The 24947-nt window shown below is 47.3% G+C and overlaps 1 protein-coding gene across 1 annotated transcript in view; it reads right to left on the bottom strand.

Moving 5' to 3' along the window:
* The window catches only part of GLP2R (glucagon like peptide 2 receptor), an 883434-nt gene that overhangs the window by 386700 nt on the left and 471787 nt on the right, over positions 1–24947 (bottom strand). Inside the window, exon 3 of the mRNA XM_085616722.1 lies at positions 11239–11343. Within this exon, the coding sequence (XP_085472848.1) occupies positions 11239–11343 (105 nt within the window). The remainder of the gene's footprint in view (positions 1–11238; positions 11344–24947) is intronic.

The following is a 24947-nucleotide window of genomic DNA, read 5'->3' as shown; positions in this document are numbered from 1 at the left end:
TTTCTCTCCAAAGTGCAGGTTGAGGTCGCCTAATAGTAGGAAGTTAGAGTATCGTAAGGCTAATGGTGCAATAAAGTCCAGCAGGCCGGTGGCAAACTCAGAGGTGGGTGGAAAATCAAAAGACCTGTTAGTGCGCAATTTCTCGTCAAAGATAAGGAGAAAACAGCTGTCTCGCAGACCGTAATCTTTGCCTCCCAGAAACTGCAGCGGAGTGGCTGTTTAAAAACAAGCATTTACAATGCAATAGGTCTCGCAATGACATTGTTTTGAGCTATTGGCATTGAAAATGTTATTGTTGTTTTTTCCCATTCGTTTAGATTCCCAGGTAACTGTTCTGGCAGCTAATGCCCTTTCGAATATGGACTTTAGCCAGTCGGCCTCAGAGATTATTTATTAGCCCTTGTTCTCGAATCAGGTCTCATGCAGTGTTTTATGCGAGTTAGAATTATAGGAAGCTCTGCATTCGTTTCGAAGTGAGGCCACTTTTGCTCACGCCTCCTGCCCACGCAGACAACCGCAACCAATTGTGCAGTCAGAAGAAGAAACCTACAGCAGCCGAGGGTCCGCAGGACATTTACAGAAAATTGCCCATCGCAAGGTTCTGTGGAGTTATGCTGGTAACGTGCCCCGCTGCTGGTCTGGATTTTCAGGAACACATTCTGTTTTAGTTTTAATACTTCTACAAAAATAAAATTAACTACACGTATGAACAATTGTTAAATTTTACTGAAATTAACAAATGTTCTCCTGAACATAGCAGAAAGGTAGTGAAACAGTAGCTACACTGCGAGCACACTGAATACATAAATTGACTGGTAAATCCAGGGCACCTAGAAATTTGACATGCAATCCCTAATGCGCTAACACCGCCAGATGTCTGTCCTGCTGCTGCGTCAAACAACTGCTGGCCCGGATAAAAAGCGACATATGACAGTGTGGTCCTGCTCTGTAAGCCTGTCTCTGCGTCTCCTGGGAGAGCATGCTGCTGTCCGGCGGCGAGTGCCCTCTGTCCGTGCCCTGCACTCCGCAGTCACCGCCCTTCACGTGTGACGAAACGAGCACATGCGCCAATGTTTATTTATCAACATATACGGCAGCACAGCCCCACAGCATGTTCCAAAGAAATAAGATACACACGACCCATGGACTACAGTAGCAAAATAGCCCTACAAACCGTCCGAGAATGCATGCACTAGTACACATATGTCGTAAAACATGCGAATTTGAAGATTTCTGGGGACCACACTCGCCATTCCTTCCACCTGAAGGACGAAATAGAATGCAGTATTTTTTTTAAACCACAACGCCTTGAGTCAATGCAGGATGGGAGGCGCTGTCCTAAACGGTTATTCTGGGGATTTCTCCCAAAACACAATACCATTCCCAGAAAGAAAATAGTTTAACAACACAAACATTGACAACAAACACAAAGGTAAATGTCGTACTATTCCGCACAGCCCCTTTCATTGACACACATCTCTTGTCAACCTGCTGCTGGCACGTGCCACACAGCCATCATTTATAATTAAGATGAAATGATGGGTTGGATGCAGCGAACGCACTTACAGAATCGGATTTGTAAAGTAGTTGCGTCGAATACCTGCAGTCCTAGCAATGGCTATACTGCCTCCCCAGCTCCCTTCGTCCTCAGATGAAGCAAGCAGCAATACCATCACAATATTCAATGTTCTTTCGATTTCCAGACACCCATGAAGCTCGTGCTTATTGGTTAGAAAAAAGGGAAAAAAGACAACAGCAAAGTTCACGGGGCAGCACATGGCATCGTGGGAGCGCTCCATTTAACCAAATCTGTGAGGAAACGGTCTCGCCATCGCCATCTGTTTTCACTCAACCGCTTGTTTATATTTGCATCATGCTTTCACTTTCACTGAAAACAGATGGCCCCGACAAAGATAAGAAAATGCTTTGCGACAGCCACAAAGCAGACGAGTCAGTACGGCTGGGCGGGACCAAAAAGCGAAAGGCCGGCAAACAAAATACCCCATTTCCCTTGGCAGGCCACCGTTTAGCATAAACGGTGACGCAAGCCATTGGAAATGAGGGGCGGGCATTCGAGTCCCTTTCTGAACACCCCTCATCCACAAAATCTCTTGCCGAGCGAGCAGCGCTTTGCGCTGCAACGCTAGGTGAGACCTAATGACTGCCAGCCCACCTTCCTCAGGTCAGGTCTATCAAGTTTCAGGATTGCGTAATCTGAGGGAATGGTCTTGAGAATGTCGGGGCGGACTGCGCCTTTAGCCAAGTTTCTACGAGGAACAAATCAGCGGGCTGGTGGCTGGAGATGAGGTCAGCAATTTCGACTTTGTGCTTAGGAAGACATCAGCAGTTGAGTAGGAAACACATACCAGAAGACAGTGTGGTGGCAGCTTTGTACAGAGGCAGAGGTAAGGGAGAGAAGCTCGGATGGCGAGTAGCGTAAGATGGCTCGGGGGGAACCACCAGAGGGCCTGGCCCCTAGCGCCATCCAGGCGCCGACGTGCACAAATTGGCTGCCTTTGCCTTTGGCATGCCAGAGGCATATCCGCTGCTCGTCTGTGCAGCTGCCATGCATTTACAGCCTGCCTCCACAGAGGGCTTGGCTAGAATGTGAAGCACTGGTGCGACAACAAAAATAAAGGAGCACAGACACTCCGCTCCAAGCTCGTAGGCTCCCTTTCCAGGTGGAGCTACCAAGAACTGAGCAGCAAATGAAAATAACAATCACAAATAAAACGTGCGGAACATAAATCATAAAATCAGTTTAAAAACCAGCAGGCCCACTCAAAAAGGCCACTGACCGGGATTGGAGCCAGGCACCTCCTAGCTCCTAGTGCGCTTACAAGGAGCTTAGCAGCAAGTATCAACTGCTCCAGAGAGGAGCGGCAGGCATCACAAGTGCTTTGGCAGTGAGTAATCCATTGCATCCGTGCAGCTGCCATGTGTTTATAACCCGCCTTCAGAGATGGAGTGGCTAAAACACGAAGAACAGGTGGGAGAGCAAAAATACAAACTGGAGCGCTGACAATCCGCTCTACCCTTCCAGGTGGAGCTACCAGGAACTGATCAGGTAATTAAAATAACGATCAAAAATAAAATGTGAGGAACATAAATCATAAAATCAGTTTAAAAACCGGTGGGCATACCTAAGATGGCCACCGACTGGGACAAGAGACATGCACCTCCCAGCGCCTAGTGCGCTAACAAGGAACATAGCAGCCAGTATTAAACTCCTCCGAAGAGGAGCAACAGGCGTCACAAGCGCTTTGGCAGTGAGTAATCCCATTGCATAGTACTGCTCCATCCTTGTATGGTACCCTTCCCAGGCACACATACAATTAACGCAGAGTCACTACTCCTGCACTGCACAGCACTCCACATCTACCAGATGTAGGCCTGGGGTAAGTTAAGCACACAGCTGCGGAACTTTTAAAAAAGTGAACAAGTCTGAAGGCCTCACTGCTGTGGCATAGGATAAAAAGGTGCTGTTCACTATTACTTATCACTACACAATATGCTGCCTCCACCACTCTTCTGCTGCTACACTCTTGGTGAAGGCAGCAGCCTTCCACCACTATGAGACAAGCTCTTTGGGCACCCCTCCAGGTCCAACAAGATCAATCAATCAATCAATCAGTACATTTGCACAACTCACCCGTGAGGGTCTCAGGGCGCTGGGGGGGGGCGGGAGTGCTGCTACTGCTCAAACAGCCAGGTCTTGAGGAGTCTCCTGAAGGCCAGGAGGTCCTGGGTCTGTCGTAGGCGGATGGGGAGGGTGTTCCAGGTTTTTGCGGTGAGGAGGGAGAACGATCCGCCCCCGGCGGTCACTCAACAGATGCGGGGGATGGTGGCGAGGTGAATGGAGCGAAGCTGGTCGTTCGGAGTGTAAAAGGTGAGTTGTTCGTTGAGGTACGCTGGTCTGGTGTTGTGGAGAGCTTTGTGAGCATGGATGAGCTTGAAGGTGATCCTCTTGTTGATGGGGAGCCAGTGTAGGTCTTTCAGGTGGGCTGTGATGTGGCTGTGGCGGGGGATGTCGAGGATGAGGCGTGCAGAGGCGTTCTGTATGCGTTGTAGTCGTTTCTGGAGTTTGGCTGATGTTCCTGCGTAGAGAGCGTTGCCATAGTCCAGTCTGCTGCTAACGAGGGCCTGGGTGACTGTTCTTCTCGTACTGGTGGAGATCCATCTGTAGATCTTGCGGAACATGCAGAGGGTGTTGAAGCAGGAGGAGGAGACGGCGTTCACTTGCTGGGTCATTGACAATGCGGAGTCCAGGATGACTCCCAAGTTGCGTGCATGGTAAGTGGGCATTGGTGTAGCTCCCAGTGCAGCTGGCCACCATGAGTCGTCCCAGGCGGAGGGGGTGTATCCGATGATGAGGCCCTCCGTCTTGTCCGAGTTCAGTTTCAGGCAGCTGATCGTCATCCATTCGGCGATGGCCTTCATTATTTTGTGGAGGTTGGATTTGGTGGTGGTGGGGGCCTTGGTGAGGGAGAGGATCAGCTGGGTGTCATCAGCATAGAAGACGATGTTGAGGTTGTGCGATCTGGCGATGTTGGCGAGTGGTGCCATGTAGATGTTGAAGATTGTCGGGCTGAGGGATGATCCTGGGGGTATGCTGCAGATGATCTTGGTGTCTTTAGAGCAGAATGGGGGGAGGCGGACACTCTGGGTGGTGGAGGAGGAGGAGGTCCAGTCCAGTGCTTTTTCGCAGATCCCTGCGTTGTGGAGGCCTGTGCGGAGGGTGTGGTGGCAGACAGTGTCGAAGGTAGCCGAGAGGTCCAGGAGGATGAGGGCCGTGGTTTCTCCATTGTCCATCATAGCCCTGATGTTGTCGGTTACGGCGATAAGGGCTGTTTCGGTGCTGTGGTTGCTGCGGAATCCGGATTGGGATGGGTCCAGGATGTTGTTCTTTTCGAGGGAGGAGGTCAGTTGCCTGTTGACGATCTTCTCGATTACTTTTGCCGGTAACGGGAGGAGGGAGATGGGCCGGAAATTCTTGCGGTCCTTGGGGTCAGCTTTGGGTTTCTTGAGCAGGGCGTTGATCTCGGCGTGCTTCCAGCTCTCCGGGAAGGTGGCGGTCTCGAAGGAGCTTTTGATGACTTTCCGGAGGTCGGGTGTGATGATGGTGCTTGCTTTGTTGAAGATGTGGTGCGGGCAGGGGTCAGAAGGTGAGCCGGAGTGGATGGTGCTCATGGTTTTGATGGTGTCTTTGTCGTTGACGTGGGTCCAGGAAAGCAGGGGGTCGATGTCAATGTGGCTGGGGGGCGGTGAGTCTGATGTATCTGTGTCTGTCGGGGTGGCCTGGTTGCAGAAGCTGTCGTGGATGTCTGCGATCTTGCGGTGGAAGAAGGTGGCTAGGGAGTCGCAGAGGTCTTGTGATGGTGGGATGTCGTTGGAGTTGGAGCTGGAGAGTTCATTGACGATGTTGAAGAGCTCTTTGCTGTTGTGTGCGTTGTTGTCAATGCACTCTTTGAAGGAGGTCCTTTTGGCGGTACGGATGAGTTGGTGGTGTCTGCGGATGGCGCTCTTGTAGGCTGTGTTGCTGTCTGGTGTCTGTTTGTGGTGCCACTTCTTCTCGAGCCTACGGCAGGCCTGCTTGGATACCTGGAGGTTGGGGGTGAACCAGATGGCTTTTCTGTCGGTGCGTCTGTTCGAGGGTTTCTTGATCGGGGCGAGAGTGTTGGCGCAGTCGTTGATCCATTGCCTGAGGTTGAGGGTGGCGGAGTCGGTGTCGGTAGTGTCCATTGGTGGGTTTTGGGCGAGGGTGGTGACTAGCTAGTCTTCAGTAACTTTACTCCAGCTGCGGTGGAGTTCCATTGTGTGCAGTGGTGAGTGGTGGGCTTCTCGAAGGTGAAGTGGATGCAGCGGTGGTCAGTCCAGTGGAGTTCGGTGGTGTGGCTGAAGGTGACGTGGTTGCTGGCTGAGAAGATGTGGTCAAGCATGTGTCCGGCGGAGTGGGTGGGAGTCGTCACGAGCTGTTTGAGTCCGAGGCTGGCAAGGTTGTTGAGCAGGGTGGTGGAGTTGCTGTCGTTGGTGTTCTCATGGTGGAAGTTAGGGTCTCCAAGGAGGTTGTAGTCCATGGACGCAAGGGCATGCGTGCTGATGAAGTCGGCGATGGAGTCGCTGAACTGCAGCCGGCGGCCGGGTGGTCTGTAGATGAGGGTTCCTATGAGGGTGGTGTTGGGGTCGGTGTGGATCTGGAAGTTCAGGTGTTCGGCGGTGATAAGCGTGTCGTCGGTGCTGGTCGAGATTCTGAGGGTGTTTCTGTGGACGATGGCGATTCCTCCTCCTGTTCCATTGGTGCGGTCCCTGCGGGTGATCTTGTAGCTGTCGGGGATGGCTATGGCAATGTCGGGTGCCGAGAAGGGGTCTCCGTCAGGAAGGCGACGTCTGGGGCGGAGGAGTCAAGTAGGTCCCAGAGTTCTATGGCGTGTTTGCGGGCGGAGCGGGTGTTGAGTAGAATGCATCATAGGTTGTTGCATCCTACCCCGGTGGGCGTGGTGGTGTTGTGGAGGCTGGTGTAGCTGCAGTTCCGGCAGAAGAAGGGTCCTTGGGTGCGCTTCAGGGTGGCCCAGAAGCAGGTGTGTGATCAGCCAGTGATGAGTGCGTGGAGGGTGCTGGCGTCGTAGCGGCGTCGGGTGTCGTGGCATTCGGGGGGGGGCAGGGGGTCTGGCGCTGGGCGCGGTCCAGGCGCAGACTGGCTTGCCTTAGGCACGCTTTCGGCGCGCCAGCGGCACGACCGCGCAGCAGCTGCCATAAGAAGAGGAGGTGGGAGGGAGGAGCAGCTGGGAGCCGGGGGCAGGACGAATGGGCGATCGGGGGGGCTGGGCCGCAGGAGACGCAACGGCGGGAACAGTAGAGCCGAGCGGGCGGAATTAACAGAAGGGCACAAAATGGTACAAAAAGGAATACAGGAGGAATAAAGCACAGAATTATAGCGCAGAACAGAAGCAAAACACAGCGAGCACACAGGAAAACAAATAAGGGTAGAGCGAGTGCACAGAGAACCTACGGCATACCACAGGCCACCTGGGATGAGGCGCAGGTGGTAGCCTGCGGGTGGAGGAGGACCTCGAACTTGCGGTAGGAGCGACAGCAGCGAGATCAGGGACACGGGCACACAGGTGGTGCTGTGCGGCGTGGGGAGCGACCAGCCTGGAACAGGGTCAAGTGTCGCTCTCCTCACCGCGCAGTGGCCGCCATAAGAAGGGGAGGTGGGAGGGAGGAGCAGCTGGGAGATGGGATCGGGACGAATGGGCGATCGGGGGGCGCAGCCGCAGGGGACGTAGCGGTGGGAACAGGAGACCTGAGCGGGCGGAATTAACAGAAGGGCACAAAATGGTACAAAGAGGAATACAGGAGGAATAAAGCACAGAATTATAGCGCAGAACAGAAGCAAAACACAGTGGTACAGACAGGCGCAAAATGGTACAAAAAGGAATACAGGAGAAATACAAAGCAGAATTATAGTGCAGAACAGAAGCAAAATACAGCGGGCACACAGGAAAAAAAATAAGGGCAGAGCGAGTGCACAGAGAACGTACGGCCTACCACTGGCCACAAGGGATGAGGGTACATGTGTCTTACCAGGCAGAGGACTTTTCCGTCCCAACAAAGAACTGTTCAGGGAAGAGACTACCAAAGGAACCTCGTGGTGCCAGACTGAGCAGTGTGATCTTTGTGACTTATTCCATCATAGCTACTCAGGGACAAGGAGCTGTATGCCTGAATGGCAGGGCTGCGTGACCGCAGCACTGCCCAAGTGTGCCGGTGGGTCTGGACCAGTCTAGAAGACCAAGTGACCTGAAAGCTGCCTCTGGAGTGCCTTTTAAAGAATTACGGTGGTCGCCTCGAGGCACTGGTTGTTGAAGATTGAGTTTGGCATCCAACACATTGAAGAATCATCATCTGTGGGTGTGCTGCATTTGCGCTCAAGGAGAAGTTCCAGGTACCCACTAGCTTATCAGAGTAAGCCCCATCATGAGTCAAGTCCCCACCGGAGTGTCAGACTGTGCCATATCGTGAGTCAAGTGCCCCGTGTAGTGATGGAGTACTCAAAGCTTATCGGCTGGAAGAAAGCCACAGACAGAAGCCTGTGCTCCTGCTGAGACCTCCTGAGAGACACACTTTGTGGATGGCTGCAGTTCATCCTCTGGAAGACAGCTTTGTTTGACCTGGAAGCTCCCTCCAGCTGATCCGATTGCGCAGTCATGCAAGGGACGAACATGGGCAGACTTTGCTCCTGTGAACTAGGTTGAAGACTGAATAGGTCTGCGCCAAAGAAAGTAAGTGCTATGATCAACTGGTGGGGTCAGAGGGTATGATTTGCACCTATGGCCCTTAATTCAAGCTCTTAACCTGAGAGCGGGGAATCTGGAGATGGGGGGGATCCCAGAAGGGACAGGAGGATGGGTTATTGGCAGTGGCGGCCACTGTAAATCAGACCTCGGGGGGGCAGCACAAGAAAAAAAGTAATAAAAAGAAAAAACACGTACCTTTCGCAGCTGGCCCTCACAATCTTCTGCTCCCAGCACTCCAATACCCAGAAGCATAGGCTCCCAGATTCCCCATGCTCTCATTCTATTATTCCCATCATCGGAGGAGCGCTGGGATTGGGCGGAGCGGGCCAGTCTCACGCTCCAGCAGGGAGTTGGACCCTGTGCCCTGACCACTGGGGATATCTCCAAGGAACAGCCTGGAAATATCCAAGTGCGCGTGTCAGTTTGGCCGGCTGTGGACGGCCGGCCGGCAAAAACTGGCATGCACACTTTCAGTACCTACCATCACTTCCCCGAGCTGTTGACGTGACGTGACCCCACCCTGCCCTAGACTCACGTATTGGCAGTCAAAAATAAAATGACAAAAAAATAGTTTTGTCATTTTATTTTCCTTCTGCCTGCTGCGTTTCAGCCGTGGGGCGACGCTCCTCCGACACAGCAGAGGAGCCGCTCCCGGTGATGGAATTATTCAGCAGAGGCCCCTGAGAGCACATAAACTCACACCTCTGAATTTGGTATTCGTGCATTATGTAGTGTGGTGGGATTCTTTGTTTTTGTGTAATACAGTACTTATGTTTTCTACAAAATGAGCCACTGGACTAGACATTGATCTTACTGCGCAACTGGGGGGGGGGAGTGGTATTGATTCCGGAGCCTTAGTACTGCCACCCCAACCTCCCTGAAGACTGTGACTGCTTGTCATCTCACTGAGAGTGAAGTGCAGAAAGGGTTGTACTTGGCCAAGTTTGTAGTGCCCTCTGATCAGCCATGGCAAAATACCTAAACCCCCATGGTGGTGGCCCAGGAGCTCCTGCCTGCCCCTGGTCTCCTAAAGGGAGTCTCACACAAAGCAGAAAGCCCGCAACTTGTAAAAAGAAAAAAATCCTCAATGCATCCATATTACCTGCCTATCCCTCAACCAGCATTTCTGCTCCCTGGGCTGTCTCTAGCTAAACTTCAAAATAAGAGGCACTGCCTACGTACATGTCGGTTTTTCATTTTTAAGACACTAATCAGGGTAAGGGGAACGCAATTTCCCTCAGCTTCATTAGCCAATCCCTTATGGCACCGCTGGTAAACACAACTTTTGCAGCCACGGCCTGGCTGGTTGCCACGCAGAGCTTGAACATTTGAAACACATTGCTTTTCACAGCATGAGCACTGGCGCTCCACTGTGTATGGCAGTTTCACTTTTTATGACAGTATGCCGAGAAGATGAGCACGTTTTCTCTGAAATTAATTAGACTCTGTTCAACAGCACCTGCACTCCCTGCTGCTTTTGCACACAGGCGCTGGATCACTGCCACAGTATGATCCATGGCAATGCTGGTGGAGTCAAATGACAGCATGCTGTCATGGGTGAAATGTGTGCCTGCTGTGCATGCGTATGCTGAGTAGCACACTTCACTGTTCCAAGCAATTTCACCTTGAAAAGCACCAAGCAGCACGGGAAAACGAGCAATCCGTCATTGTGCCGACACGCAGCCACATTTTTGGGGTCAGCATCTGATGAATACAAACATTTAAATAAAGAGATGAAAGAGATAATGGACATGCACTGGTATTTAAGTACATGGAGATATGTGCACAAATATATCGCTCACAGTGTTTAGACAAAAAATAACAATTCCAAAAAGCGAAAAAAAAAATTTGTGTCAAAAAGCATAGATTGTCAAAGTAATGCCTGGCACTGAAGGGGACTCCTTTGTGTGTGTGGATTGGATGTGCTTCTTACGAAAGGGCGACGGTTGTTTTTGGGCTGGTCCACTGCCCTATGCAGTATGATGTAGTGGTAGGAAAAGCAATTTGCATGCCACAATAATACACCAATAGATGAAGAAGATATGCGGAAAGCCTTACATGTACGTATGTTATGCATATATTTGAGTGAAATCGCAAGGTCCTTTGCTAACGCCAGGCCATTTATTGGATACATTGGTAGACTAAGGCTGGTTTCTATCTTTGACGCGGTTGGATGTTTAATTTAGCAGATGCATGTCTAACATGCGGTGTTGTACATAGAAACATAAGGTGGACCTGGTTGTTACACCAGACTACAGCAGTGGCGGCTGAGCGTCGCCCCACTGCTTTGCAGTAGAGTAAAAAAGGAAAAATAAAATCATAAGTACACAATATTATTATCATTTAATTTTTCCCTGCTGAAGCAGTTTCGAGGAGCAGGCGGGGCTGCTCTGCTCACAGACCAGGGGGAGGAGTGGTGGGTGCACTCTGTCAGTGCGCATGATGGTTTGGCCTGCTGTCTTGGGCCAGTCAAACAGTCATGGAGCGGCGGGGCTGCTCTGCTCACAGAGCAGGGGGAGGAGTGGGGGATGCACTCTGTCAGTGCGCATGATGGTTTGGCCTGCTGTCTTGGGCCAGTCAAACAGTCATGTGCACTTCCACTGCCTGTCTAAGCACCAAACCACGGCGCTCAGACCAATCACGACGCAGCTGAAAGCAGGGTTGTGTTCGGCTTAGAGGAAGCCCATGTGCTTCCTGCTTCCGTTCCAGACGGAAAGATGCGGAGAGATGATGGAGGTAGTGAAAAGGGAAGTGTATTATTTAATTTTATTTCTCTAACATGGGACCAGGTGACAGTCACATCACATGGTGATCATTAGTATTTAAAGAAAATCTGTTTTCATAGAGTATTGATAGTCCCTAGGTAAATACAATTCCCTTGAAGTACAACCTGAAATTTGCAATTATGCTGCATTACAATAGAAACTGCTTGTTACTTTACCTGTCTTTACCCAAGGTAGGTACCAAGGGCAAGGCACTGATATGTTTCCAGGTGAAGATTGGGGCCAGCACGCATAGTTATCGAATGTTCCATTGCAATATATTCCTAGAAAACAAAAGTAAAAAGTCTAATTTATAATCAGATTAAATTATTCTCGGGAAGCACCTACTGCAACACAGTACAAACGGAATTAAAATTGTGAAAGATGTAAAGTGATGAGGTATTATGAACAAAACGCAAATGAATATAGTAAAGACACGTGTAATATTAACGTGCAGATTTTAAAATTAACAAAATGCATATTCTATTAGTACAAATGTAGTAACTAGCCACACTTACACATACTAGGCCTCAAAACTGTTTAAAGAAGCTTTGCTTAGAAAGTGGTTCGGGTAAATGTGCTGATGCACGCTTTTAATGTTACGTTTTTGACCTTTTCATGATAATGTTTTAATAACTAAATCTTACACTTTGCTCTTCAGAATGTTTCTTCTTACACTGGGAAGAATTTATCACTTAGTAAAACTCTGACAACTCTGACGAATTGACAACATAGGGGTAGCACATAAATTAAAGTTGTTGTTATGTTTTTAACATGCATGTCTTATTTCCCAAGGATAAAATCTTGAAGAAAATGTTCTTTCATTAATATAGATGTTTAACTTTTACATGACTCATTGATAGCTAATATACAATTTTCTTTTTTAGAAGTACAGAAATGTAGTTCAATTCTTGGGAAAGGATGTTTAAAATATAGAAACCTCATGTGTATTTGGATCTCGAAAGTACAAAGTTGCATGCGTGAAGGTTACTGTCTGAACACTAAAGAATCCCATGTGAGAAAGTGAGGAATAAACCATCTCCCAGGAAGAACCCTAAAAGATGACTGAACGAGAAGAGAAGATGCAACATTAACTGAAACATTGAGTTTTGTCCGTTTTACATAGTATGTATTCCTAGAGTAGGCAAACGTTCTTTTCCATGTTTTCCACGCCATTGCCCAACTCTCCTGCCATTCTATTGAGGGCAGACTCTACTGCTACTGCACACTCCTTTTGCCATATTTCCTTTGCTTTGAGACTCAACTACTTCTCTTTATGGGAAGTTCTTATTTGAATTATTAATAGTTATGAATATATTTAAGCGTTTTGCTTGATTTCACTCTCATCCGAGCTTGATCCCTTTATGGCTTCTGACTGACACCTTTTCATCCCATTCTTAGAATAGGGATTGTCTTTTATTTGGGCGAATTAACCATTATTTCTCTATCAATTCTGTAAAAGATTTTTTATTGAAACTAAAACTAATATAACTTATGATTTAAAATAAGACACTTTACTAGATGTTTGAAATAATAAAACCATTAACATCTTCAATAACTCTCATTATTGACTGAACTTAGATAGATACTGTGATGAATATTTATGGGATGATTTGCTCCTGGTTTTCTCAGATTTGGCCTCCAAGGTCCATTGGCCTATTGGATGAAGTTCAGTGGGGATCACCCCTGTGTGTGATGGCAAACAGTATTTTATTTAAACAGATGCCCAATACAGTAATTCTTCATGACATGGAAAAGACAACATTAAATTACACTATATGGGTCCAAAATGTCACCAAATTGTTTTAGCACTGCTTAGAGACATATTTGTCAGCCTGCTGTAGCTCATGTATATAAGAAAAATATGTACAGAAAAGCGCTGTGAGGCAAAAGTGTTTTGAGCCCTTACAAGTTAGTATTTCATTGGTCAGGAATTATTTAACTTTGTGTGTGTGAAAATGTTAATTATTATTGTGATCCTTTCTTTTGAGATCCTTTCGGCCAGTTCCCTGCAACAATTGGGCTCATGGAGCGTCATTCACATTTGGATGACCCCAGACGAATGAATACATAAAGTGAGACGATTTGCCAGTCCCATTCAGCCACTGCTTTGTTGGCAGAGGCGATTGCATTGGGGTCTACATCATAAAGGATAAGCACCTACAAAAAGCAGAACACCTTTGTGATTGCAGCGGCTTGAGTGTGCTGAGCAGATTGGGATGGCGCCTCTTCATTGCGTTGAGCCTGGTGTGGCAGAGCAACTTGCAGGCACTGCTGCTGCAGTCAACGTATGGCATCAAACAGAGGTCTGAAGTATTGCTCCTAGTGAAACTTTGGTAGTTGATGTAGCAACTGCCAAAGTACAACACAAGGACTGGTCCAGGATGTGGCAACCATGTTAGAATGGCAATGATGTTCAGAGGTATCTGTCATATTTATGATTAGTTGCCATAAGTGCGATCAGATCCTAGGGGGTAATGCCCAGAGTAATTTTTGAACATATTGGATGCTAGTGGACATCCACAGCAGTCTCCATAGAATTTTGAATTCATTTATTTAATTTTGCAGTTCTATATAGTGTGAACCCAACCTGAAGATATTGGAGCACTTTGCATGAGCAACGACGGTGTGTTTACGCAAAGATATGAACACGGTTCCCCAGTTCCAAAGTCAACAGCTCTGGCTTTAATACCATATCCTCTTCCCAAATTTCAACTGCTTGTTAAAAACAGAAAGCAATACTCACAAGCTGAACCACCAATGCTGTCAGATGCATTCATATCATGTGTTGGAGTTTTGAGATGCAACAGGCACAGCACGTTTGACCCTATGTCACTGCGTACTGTCAAACCCACATGTTACCAGTATGGTGCACAATCTTTCTTGCATATAGCAACTGACCCATGTTTCTCCACACTTCCTGCACAATCTGTGCTTTGCTTCTCCCAATCTCCTCAGTGTATCTGATGCTGAGAATGCAATGCCAACAGCATTCAGAAAGACAGTGTCTAAGGGGCATAGTATCAAGAATGGTGTTAAAAGTACCGCCGGTTTAGCGGCAGAAAACTGCTGCTAAAGCGGCGATAATGGGCTTAATAATATGCCCTTGAGAATTCCCTTAGAAGCCCATGTTCAGACCAGAACATGGACTTCTATTGGAATTCTGAAGGGCATATTATCTAGCCCATTATCGCCGCTTTAGCGGCAGTTTTCTGCTGCTAAATCGGCGATAATTTTTAACGCCGTCCTTGATAATAGGCCCCTAATTTGTTGAGTCAGTTCATCTAGTACAGCTTTTAAAGATGTAGAAACAGGATTGACACCCCATTCTGGTAGGTGTTATAAACTGAGGGAGCGATCAAAGAAACTGCCATCGGAAGACTTTGGGGCAGCACCACTTTCGCATTCTACATCTGATCTTGCTTTTTGATGTTAGGAGTCCATTGAAGTCTGGTTAGGTGGAAGTCAGTAAGTTTCATGGGTGATAGTGAGAGGAAAGCTAATAACCTCTTTGAATGTGATGGTTCTGTAGTGTTGCCCGGAGTATAGCATGGTGAATAACTAATTATTGAATGATAGAGCCTGTTTTGCTGCTGCAGTCCTGATTACAGTAGAATAGCCATCAGGGGTGAGCAAATCAAGGAGGGGGTGAAGGTGGATATCATCTATGCTTAAGTGAAGAAATGGTTCTTTAATTTCGTTCAGTGAAGAGATAAGTGACATCATCGGAATATCTTAATGCAAAAAGAGAATGATTAAGCTGGATTGTATAAAAGTGTAAGGTTAGGAGGGTTTTTTATAACTTATGAAGAAGTATGAGAAAGCAGGTTCATCATCATATTTATACCCTTATATAAGATTGTCATCAGCGTGGTTCATGCTAATCTCCAGGTGTCGGAACTTATTGGGATGCCATTTGGGGCAAACATTCTGTAGGGAACTCTCTCTCAGCTTCTGATAACCCGCTAAGTGGGAAAAGGCATTTTTTCACCCATTTCAGTCGCAGCCCAGAATGCTCACTAAATCCACTCAGCATTTCCATCAACTAGGGGAAGGACCTTTATACATCTTGCAGGTATATTAGTGCATCATCCGTGCAATATGTTTTCCCAGAAATCATCAATCGGCAAGTCCCATTGATAACCACTGTTGGAAGGGGCCTGCTAGAGGCTCAATAGCGAGGGCAAATATGATCAGGGACAGTGGCCAATCCTGTCTAGTACCTCTGCCTCTGTTAAAGGTGTTAGAGATCTATTGTCTTTCTCAGAATTTCTTGTTCTATGCCCATTTGTACCAACACCATTCTCTCTAGCACCATCATCAAATAAGGCCACCTTAGGGTAGCAAAAGCTTTCTTGATGTCCAGTAACATCGTATTCTGTAGAGGCCCATTTGTGGGGTTTCTGCCAATGGATGGAATAGGCAACTTAGGTATTAAAATGTGTTGCAGCCTGGGATAAAGCAATTCTGGTCTGGGTGCACCAGGTAGGCTGGGCATGGCAGCAGTTTGTTGGCTATTACTTTCCCTAGAATTTTTCAATCCTTGTTTAAGTGAGAGAGGGGTTTATATGATTGTGCCCTCAGTTGGTCCCTGCTGGTTTAGGGAGCACCACAATCAACCCCTCTCTCAAGGTAGGAGGGAGGGCTCCTGTTCTCTAATGTCTTTGAACAGTTGCAAAAGTCTTGGGCCAGTTTCTTCTTGTATGTGTAGTAGAACTCCACCAGGAATCCATCTGTACCAGAAATTTTGTTACATGGCATCTGGTCAATAGCCTTTGGGATCTTGTCAATTATGAGTGGCTCATCTAGTGTGAGGCACTGCAGCAGGTATAGGTGCAGTACTGGTACCCTGTTTATGTATTCTTAGAAGAAGGGGTTGCTGGCTCCCTCCACCAACATTACAGAGATTTATAATAGTTCAAAAAGACCTTCTTAACATCCACCTGGGTGGTCTAAATGTCACCACTTGGGGATTTGATGGTGCACACTGGTGACCTGTCCGCCTCCACTCATGGTAACCAGGCCAGTAGGCACCCCGCTTTATCGCATGCAGTAACGCCAAGTACCTCTTGTAATCTAGTTCCCCCAGCCTGTTTGTCAGGGACCAGTGCTCTTTCCTAAGGTCCACAATGTCCTGTTTGTTAGGAGGACTCACACATATCAGGATCTCCTCATGTACGTCGTAAAGGTAGTGCCAATTATTTGACCCTCCATCTTTTGGAGAGTTGCAGGAGTTCAGTCGTGGCCAATTGGATCTCAAGGACGTATGCAATATGTGTCTTCCTATGCCTCAGCTATGAGTATATCTGCTGTCGGCATTTAGTAGTGGTCAGCCGCTCACATTCCAGGTCAATATGTTGTAAGTAGGTATTGATGTGTTCCTGTCAGTCCCCATGTTGCATAGTATTATGACTGTTAGACCTGGCATCTTTGGCGTGGTTTCCCCAGACTTTTTACATCTACCTCCTGTATTTTTGACGCTGTGCTGGATTTTGTTTTTGCTGGTTTAGATGCTTTGGGCACTTTGCCATTGCTGATCAGTGTCAAAGTGCAAGTGCTCCCTAGGTAAATTGTTATATTGAATGGTTATCCATGATTGGTATATTTGTTTCACCTGTTAGCTCCCAGTAGAGTGCACTGAGTGTGCCAGGGCTGGTGATTCAAATGCTACTAGTGGGCCTGCAGCACTGATTGTGCCACCCACAGGAGTAGCCCTAAAATGGTGTCACAGGCCTGCCACCGCAGTGCCTGGGTGCAGTTGCTAACTGCCATGCTGACCTGACCAGTGTCCACACTGGCTAGGCCTAACCCTTCCCTTTCTGTACACATTGCACACCCCTATGGAAGGCCCTAGGTACTCCCCTGGGCAGGGTGCAGTGTATGTGAAAGGTAGAGCATGTATTGGTGTAGGTGACATGCTCTGGTAGTGAATTACAGCCATTTTCGTTTTTCCCTAATGAAAGGCTATCTTGCCCATAGGCTATAATGGGGAATGCTGAGTATAATGTTTACCTGCATATCTTCCCATAGGAGCAAGATAGAAAATTAAAGTCTGGTATCCCTGAACTCAGAATTTAATAACACATCTTTTAGGAAAGATGTTTTTTAAATCCTGTGTGTGAAAACAGCACTTTTAGAAAGAGGCTGTTTCCTTTTCTGCCCTTTCTTTGTGCCTTGGCCTGTTTGTGAATTGACTGTCTGGTTTGTGAGTGACAGGGACAGGGGTGGCTCCCAGAGGCTGAATGAGTCAGCCCAGAGCTGAATAGGGAAATTCCCCTGTAGATGGGTGGGAGGAGTAGCACCTGGGTCTGAATAGGGCTGTGCCTGCCTTCCACAATGCTGGCTCAACCCCCTGCTGGGCGGCTGACGACCCTGCCCCTCTCTCTCAAAGGAAAGAAAGAACCAAGTAAACAGAGTGCTCCAGGACTGGCCAGAACCGGTTCTGACTAGGCCAAGGCCCCTCTGCCTTCAGAGGACAAAGGATTTTGGGGTATAAGTATTGGGACCCAGACTACAGAAAATTAGATCATCCTGGAATCAAGAAGGAACCTCTGCCAAGGAGAAAGCTGGAAGACTAAAGAAGAAGGACTGACCTGCTGTAAGGCTGGCCTGCAGTTGCTTTGCTGCCAAGGAGAGGGGAAGGACATTGCTGTGTGCTGTTTCCCCTGGCTTGAAGGAATCTACAAGGGCCTGAGTAGAGCTGGCCTCCTGTTAAGAAGTCCCAGGAACAAAAGGACTTCACCCCCAGCTTCCCCCTGAACTCTGCTGTGTAAGTTCTGCCCTTCCTAGAGTGCTTGATCCCATTGTGGGGTCTCTGGAAGTTGTGCCTGCTGTTGGGAAGCTGACCAAGAGAAAAGAAGTAAAAGATCTGCAACTTTTTCACGCACCGCCGGCTTAGCGAGAAAATTTCCGTTGCTGCGAAGATCGTCACAGCGCCTGTTGCCGCTGCAAAATCAACGCCGCGTTCGTCTTTGGAGCGCATCGCCCCCGGAGCGGGAAGATTCCCATTGCTGTGAGTATCGTCGCAGAGCCTGCCGCCGCTGAGTGAGATCGTCGCACTGCTCGTTAGCGGGCTGCATTTCGTCACTGCGAACATCGTCGCAGAGCCATCAAAGATCATCGCACCGCTCGTTAGCGGGCTGCATTTTGCCACTGCGAACATCATCACCTTTGCAAGTAAATTTCTACCGGAGAAGCTACGCCTTGGAATCCATACAAGTATCGCCTCACTCCCCATACAGACCAGATTCGTCGCACACGCCCGCTGCGTGCAGCGGGGTTATCACATCGCCTCCCCAGGGTCTCAGGACTGATGCTGTTGCTTGTTTTTTGACGCCTGAGCGCCGCTAGGAACTTTTATCGCATCACCAGGTACTGTTGGCTAAAATCAACGCTAATCTGGATTATTTTGTCGCTAAGCTAAGAACTTTTTTGAAACCATATTCTTGAACTGTGTATGTTGGATTTTTGTCGTTTTGGTCTTATGTAGTTTATATAAAAGTACTTGATTTATCTACACTGGTGTGGAGTCCATTTGTGGTGTTTTCACTGTGTTACTGTGAGTTTTGGTACAAATACTTTACACATTGCCTTTGATAAGCCTGTCTGCTCGTGCCAAGCTACCAACGGGGTGAGCAGGGGTTATCTAAAGAGTGTATCCCCCTTACCCTGACTAGAAGCAAGGGTCTCTACTTGGACAATGGTACCTACCTCTGCCAACTAGAGACCCCCAGATCTAACAATGGCTGTGTCAATCCTCCTTCCAATCCACCCCAGGTGGTTGTACCGGACTGAAGACTTACAGCCTTGCAATCAGCTACTTGTTCGCACTTGCCTTTAACAACAGTTTCAATATGTGCACCAACTCCCATTCCAAAGTCATTGGCAGAACTATCTGTTAAGCAAATAATAAATATGTGTCAAACCATTTGATGATGCTCCATTTGGGAAACAGATGGAGTCCTCAGAGGGCGGCTATCAAGTGTCCAATATCAGTGGGAGACTCCACCATCCCACTACTCTTGGCTGCTTCAGTATCCTCCCATGTGGGCTTCCCTTCCCTCTCTGTGGCCCAAAGCCAGTGCTAGTCAAATGCAGAGAAAAAAGTGTATAACGCCTCTAGTAATGTAACATGTTCTGCTGTCATTGGGGTGAAGTTCGGCCTCGACCTCAATTTCATCTCTATGATCTCCAGGGTGGTGGCTGCATCCTTCTCTTATGAGTCGAATGTTGATCTTTGTGACCTCATTTCTGGGTTGCTGTGGAGTTCCAGTTCTGCCACCGCTTTGGCCCTTTCTTGTGCAGCCTCCTCTTGTAAGGGGCATACCCAGGCCCCTGTCACCTTCACAGCTGGTGTTTTGACATTTGCCATTTAGTGTCTAGCAGTGTGTCTGATGCTGTGCAGAATTCCCTTTTGGTCTCCAGCAATTCCAATGTCTCTGCAGGATATGGTCTCTGTTCAGATGGTAAAATAGTTGTCCTACCACGCACCTCGGTGGGGCCCCTGGAGGAGAAGGCCTGTTCATGACTCTGCGTGTGTTCCACAAAGAAGAAGGCAGAAAGCCTGCCTTTCAAAACCGGAGTCCACATCCATTTCTTCAGATGAATTTCAATGCTGGGCCCCTCTGCTTCCTCCTGAAGGCACACGATGTGCATGTTGTTCCACCCCGAGAGGTCTTCTGGGTCTTCCGCTTTCGCCCATACAGGGGACAACTCTACTTGCAGGGCCCCAACATGTGCCTTTCATTTCAGAGTCTATGAGCCGCATTGTGACCAGTGTCGATTTCGTGGCCTCAACTCTGTCCTTCAGTTTAGTCTGGTATGACCTCAATAGTCCAATGTCAATCACCAGGGCATAGGTTTTAGGCTCTAGAGAGGTTTTTATGTCCCTTATCACATGAAGAAGTTCCTTGAAACTCAACAGTTGCCCCAGTGTTGTCTGCCCAACAGCAGTGTCTGCTGATCCGTGCTGGGTGGGAAATGAGGTCCAGACCCCTGAGAGGAGTCCCAGCTGGGATTGCATGCTTGTACCATAATCTCAGGGGTCCAAAGTTTAGGCCCCAGGTCACTCCAACAGTGCTCCATTTGTTATATAGAGGTCTTTCTCTAATATTTGCTCCACAGGCACAGCCATCTCTCCTCGCTGCACCCAAAATTCAGCAAGCTCTCTCTCACCTCCCTCACCACTTTCCTCTTGGAGTCTCACCAGGTCACTCCTGCAGGTGATGTGTTGCATTGGGCCCCGCCTCTCACTTTAGCAGTCTGTGCGAGCAACCTTGAGGGACCTTCGCCTTTGTGACCTCAGGACAAAGTCAAGCCGGCCGCAACCCACACTCAGGTCACTCAGGGAGGTAGGAATCTGCTACACGTGCACTCTTGAGTGCAACACTTTACAACTGAGGCATGGACCCCAGCCCCAGCTGCACTCAAGCCACGGTCTCGGTTGAGCCCCAGACTGCAGCCCACCATTCAGTGCTCAGTTCTGCTGCAGCTCTCAGCAGCAAGGTTCAGCATGGGATGATAAAGGCAGGTCCCAGGGGGGCCATTTGCTCAGTGGAGGATGTTATTTGGTAGGCAGCAGCTGCAGCGCTCGTTACACCATGACCGTCTCCACCTCCATCTTGGTCACGCTCCCTGATGATTATCTTGTTACACAGTTTCGGAACATTAGGATTCTCTATTTCAGGAATATTCCTATCTCATTAAAAAATAGGCAGAATAAAATGGGAGCCAAGACGCACCCATGTAGAACACCTGAGGGAATAGAAAAGAAGTCACTGCATTCCCTTGATTATCACAACAGACTGCATTTGATATTCTCCACATGTACATTTTCAATTGCCTGTCTTTCTCAATTCCCAGGTGTTTAAGAGCTTGCCATTGTAATGTTGCTTTGATTAGCTCAAAGGCGGATTTAAGATCTAAAAAGGAGAAATGTAACGGTGCCTTTAGCAATATTTTATAGCTGACACAAATCATGTGCAATCTAATTGCCTGATCAGTAGCAGTGATTCCTTTGCCATATCCCACTTGGGAGTCAATAAGAATGGATTTTTTTCATCAACCCCTGACTGCAGGCAGTTTATTAAAATGCTACCAAGTACGTTTTCCATGTCATCCAGGGGGTATTTAGGCCTGTAGTTGTTTGGAGATCATTTGCTGTCTTTCTTTTGTAAGGGTATTATTACTGTGGATCACCAAGAGGATGGTATAGAATAGGAGGAGAGTACTGAATTAAAATTGCCACATACTATCAGTCCATATTTGGCATTAACTCCATGCACAGCTATGATTCCGCACGAAACATGTCTACAGGTACAAATTCAGACCTTATGCCTTATTAGGCTTGCGGGCTAATGGTGCTTTCTCCTTTTTATGTGGAAGGCCTGGCCGCGCACGGGTTCTAATACCGTGCAATTTCTGAAAATGCTTGTTCCACACATTAGTGCTAATATGATGTTCTTGCTTATTTGCCCCTCCGTTTGCTCCTGAAATGGTGGCCCAGAATATTTTTCTGTCTTATATTCCAGCTACTTTTCTTAGATCCTCACAGATTGCCGGTTGTTAGGCATCCTATTTTTCCCTGATTAGAGCTTTGATACTTCCTTGTGAAGCATTTAAAATGATCTTTAGCAGATGTGTGGCAGGGGATTTTGCAATAGTTTTCTTTGTTTGCAAATTCTAATCAAACTAGTTCTTACTTTTTTTCATTTGCCGATTTCTTACTTCTGCGCGCTGTTGAGCAGACCATAGAGAGTTCATTCATTTCTCCGTTGTAAGAGTCCAGAATGCAATTGGCCTTTATGAAGTCGGGGGTGCAGTAAGTTGTTCCCTCAGATAGTACAGCATCAGGCTATCTTTCTTTAGGAATCTTTTGAGTTACATGTCTGAGTTCCATTTTATTGCGCTTCTGTTGTTGGGTGGTGAGATTCCTGGGGTGGGTACAGCATTAGATGTCGATTTGAAGTTTATTTTTGATGCAAAGAGATGGGGATCATGGTCGCACATCAGGCACTGGCCGACCTTCATATCTGCAACAATAGCCCGTGATTTGATATTAAGTAGAAAGTAATCCCTCAGGCTTTGTCTTCTACCAAATCCAAAGGTTCGTGCTGCTGGGCAATCTGAGATAGAAGGGCTAATGAGAACGTTTGAGTGGCAGTTGGACAACAAGTTCACGAAGAGCTTCCTTTTGCTTCATTTGTAGTCCAATAGATCAAGTGTAGGGATACTGCAGCGTGCTTCTTCTTCGATAACAGGGTCCGACTAAGACAGAAAATAGGCCTGGGCTTTAAAATAAATGTGGCCCCCAGTAATGAATTAGAAAGCTAGAAATTGGCCCATGTTTGCAGATTGGGGCATTGTGGAGCAGTTGAATTTACAGAGGCACACTGTGTAAATATTTTGCAAGGCAGTGGAAGATTTGAGCTTGCTGCAGGCAATGATTGGTTTATTATCAGGGAAAACAACAGTAAAACCGTCCCAGCAGACCGTAAACAGGCTCACAAACAGCCAATACATCAGCCCACACCCTGACCTGTCAGACCAGCCTATTGGGCAATGCCTTATTGCTCTGTAGGCCTGTGGACCATGCTCGATAATATTCTCTTTTCAAATTTTTGCAGGAGGAGAAACATTGAAGTTGCTGCATGCTAACAGTACATATTTGGCAACACGGTTAAAAGTCTATTTAATACCAGACAGCATTTCATAAAGAGTTTCTAGTTAGTCAACCTATTTTGAAGACCTGCTGGAGCGATACAGACATTCACAATATCTACTATTTGGTAAAGGTTTTCCTTATTTGTCAGTCTTATATGTGATATATTTGCAGAGGATTTAAGGACAGGCAATTGTTCAAATTTGCAATCTAGTTGCATTAATACCCATTTCTCTAGGCCTCCAATTGCCCTCCATCTAATGAGTGAGGTCACTTCTATTTTGAATTCAAGATAGTTGTCCGCAGCAAACTCAGCAGCTTTGCTTTCGGTCATCCATGTCTCCTGGATTCAGCAAATTTTAAGTATGTTCAAAGAACCTTACCTGGTTGCATCTCTGTACCTGGTATGAAGGCCAGCAATGTTCTCTGAAAGGACAGACATTAGTTTGGTTGCGATTGCTCTGTTGTTGCCAATGACCATACAATTTGTAGATCCGGGAGACAAGGTTTAAAGAGGGTTAAAACTATGGTCTCTGGACAAATTGCTCTTCAATACCAGCATGGACGTCGTTTCACCAAAATGCCAAGGGTGGCAGGAGTGACATTACTGGTCATGTGACTCCTGATGATATCACAGGAAGTGATGTCACATTGAATTTGACCTAGGTGATATCGCAGAAAGTGATATTCCATGCCCTCTGATCCCCCAGCAACATCACAGGAAGTGACATCCCTGGAGTTAACAAAAATAACAATAACTGCCAAATGTACAGCTGTCAGCTATCAAGGTATAACCTTCATATGCATGCACCAGTCATCAATTCTTAGGAACAGCCCGGGATCCTGGTGTGTCCATAATTTTGAGAACAATAAATTTTGAGCAATTGATTCGGTAAATAAAAACATCTGATATTCAGTGCAAGATGCACAAAAGGTGAACATGTGCCTTATAAAGGCATGCTATGTTGTATAATGTTCAATACTAAACACCCAGACAAAGCACTAAATTCACAGGTATAATTCCAAATATCAGTCCAGGGTGCAACCATCAGATTTTCTGCCACATATTGAACTACCCAAGACTAGGTCAATTATCCATGATATAGTACAAATACCAAAGCACAGGCATCATTTACAAAAACACAACTTCAAGTATCTAGACTGCCCTGGCTCAGATAGACTAATAAAGAAGCTGAAGACCACCTGAGTCACAGGATATTCCTAGTTACAGGCATCATAACCCCCTTCCCAATCAGGCCAGCCCATGCTGAGGTAGGTCTTCACTATGCTCAGATTCAGTCTCAAATGCCCAATTGTGCTTTCCCTTGCACAGGTGTACCCTGAAAAGTATGTCCAAACTCACTCTTTCAAAACTGTATGCTCAGCAATGACTACAAGTTAATTAAGAAGGTACTTTTCCAAGTGGTTTTATCGCTCTCTTTTTAAGTTCTCTTTTTATTTTGCTATTATCTGTTTTTAAATACTTTAAAAAAAAACTTTGCTCGTACAGTTGCTATTTTTCAACTTGCTGCTCCTGCACTCGATTGACGTACTGGGCATTTAGGGACTATATTTACTTACTACAGTAGTTCGCTTAGATCGGACGGTTCTTCTGCCTCCCAGGTCCACTGCAGCGCTGTTGCGCTGTTTGTGTGAAGGGAGGGTAGACGGCTGACTTTTTTTCGGCCTCCCACTCGTGGCATGGATGTGCATCGGATGTGCGCAGCGGTCGCGCCCCAGCGCACCAAGTGCACACCAATGGCAAGCCCGTCTGCGCACGTCCGTGCCTGGACCGAGTTCAGGGCCTGTCCCCCTGGTTCTGGCTGCCCAGATTGGCAACAGCTGAGAAAATATAGTCGAGAGGTCTTGGTTAATCTAAATTCTGTGACAAGTTTAACTCCCTGTCCTAGATGTAATCCAGTAGACCTGTCTCTTGCATCATCAACGGTATGCCCCACCTGTAACCTACTAGATTTTTTATCAGGCTTAGGGCTGGTTCAGATTGTGGTAGGTCCTACTCATTCTGCCGGTCATCTACTTGTTGGCATCTTTACTAATAACCCTGCCTCTTACCTGGACCGATCATTTTGCCGTAATGTGGGACCTAAGCCTTCACCATATTTCTCCACCTAGAATTCAGAAACTACGTCAAATGGTTTGGGCATGGTATACATTCCAAACCTCAGATCTGGACGCCTTACTTTCTCACTCAAGCATCATTAAGGAGAC

Source organism: Triturus cristatus, chromosome 7, assembly GCF_964204655.1.
Source record: "Triturus cristatus chromosome 7, aTriCri1.1, whole genome shotgun sequence".
NCBI classification, from domain to species: domain Eukaryota; kingdom Metazoa; phylum Chordata; class Amphibia; order Caudata; family Salamandridae; genus Triturus; species Triturus cristatus.
The sequence above is the reverse complement of the archived record's forward strand: the minus strand, read 5'-3'. Positions and strand labels throughout refer to the sequence as shown.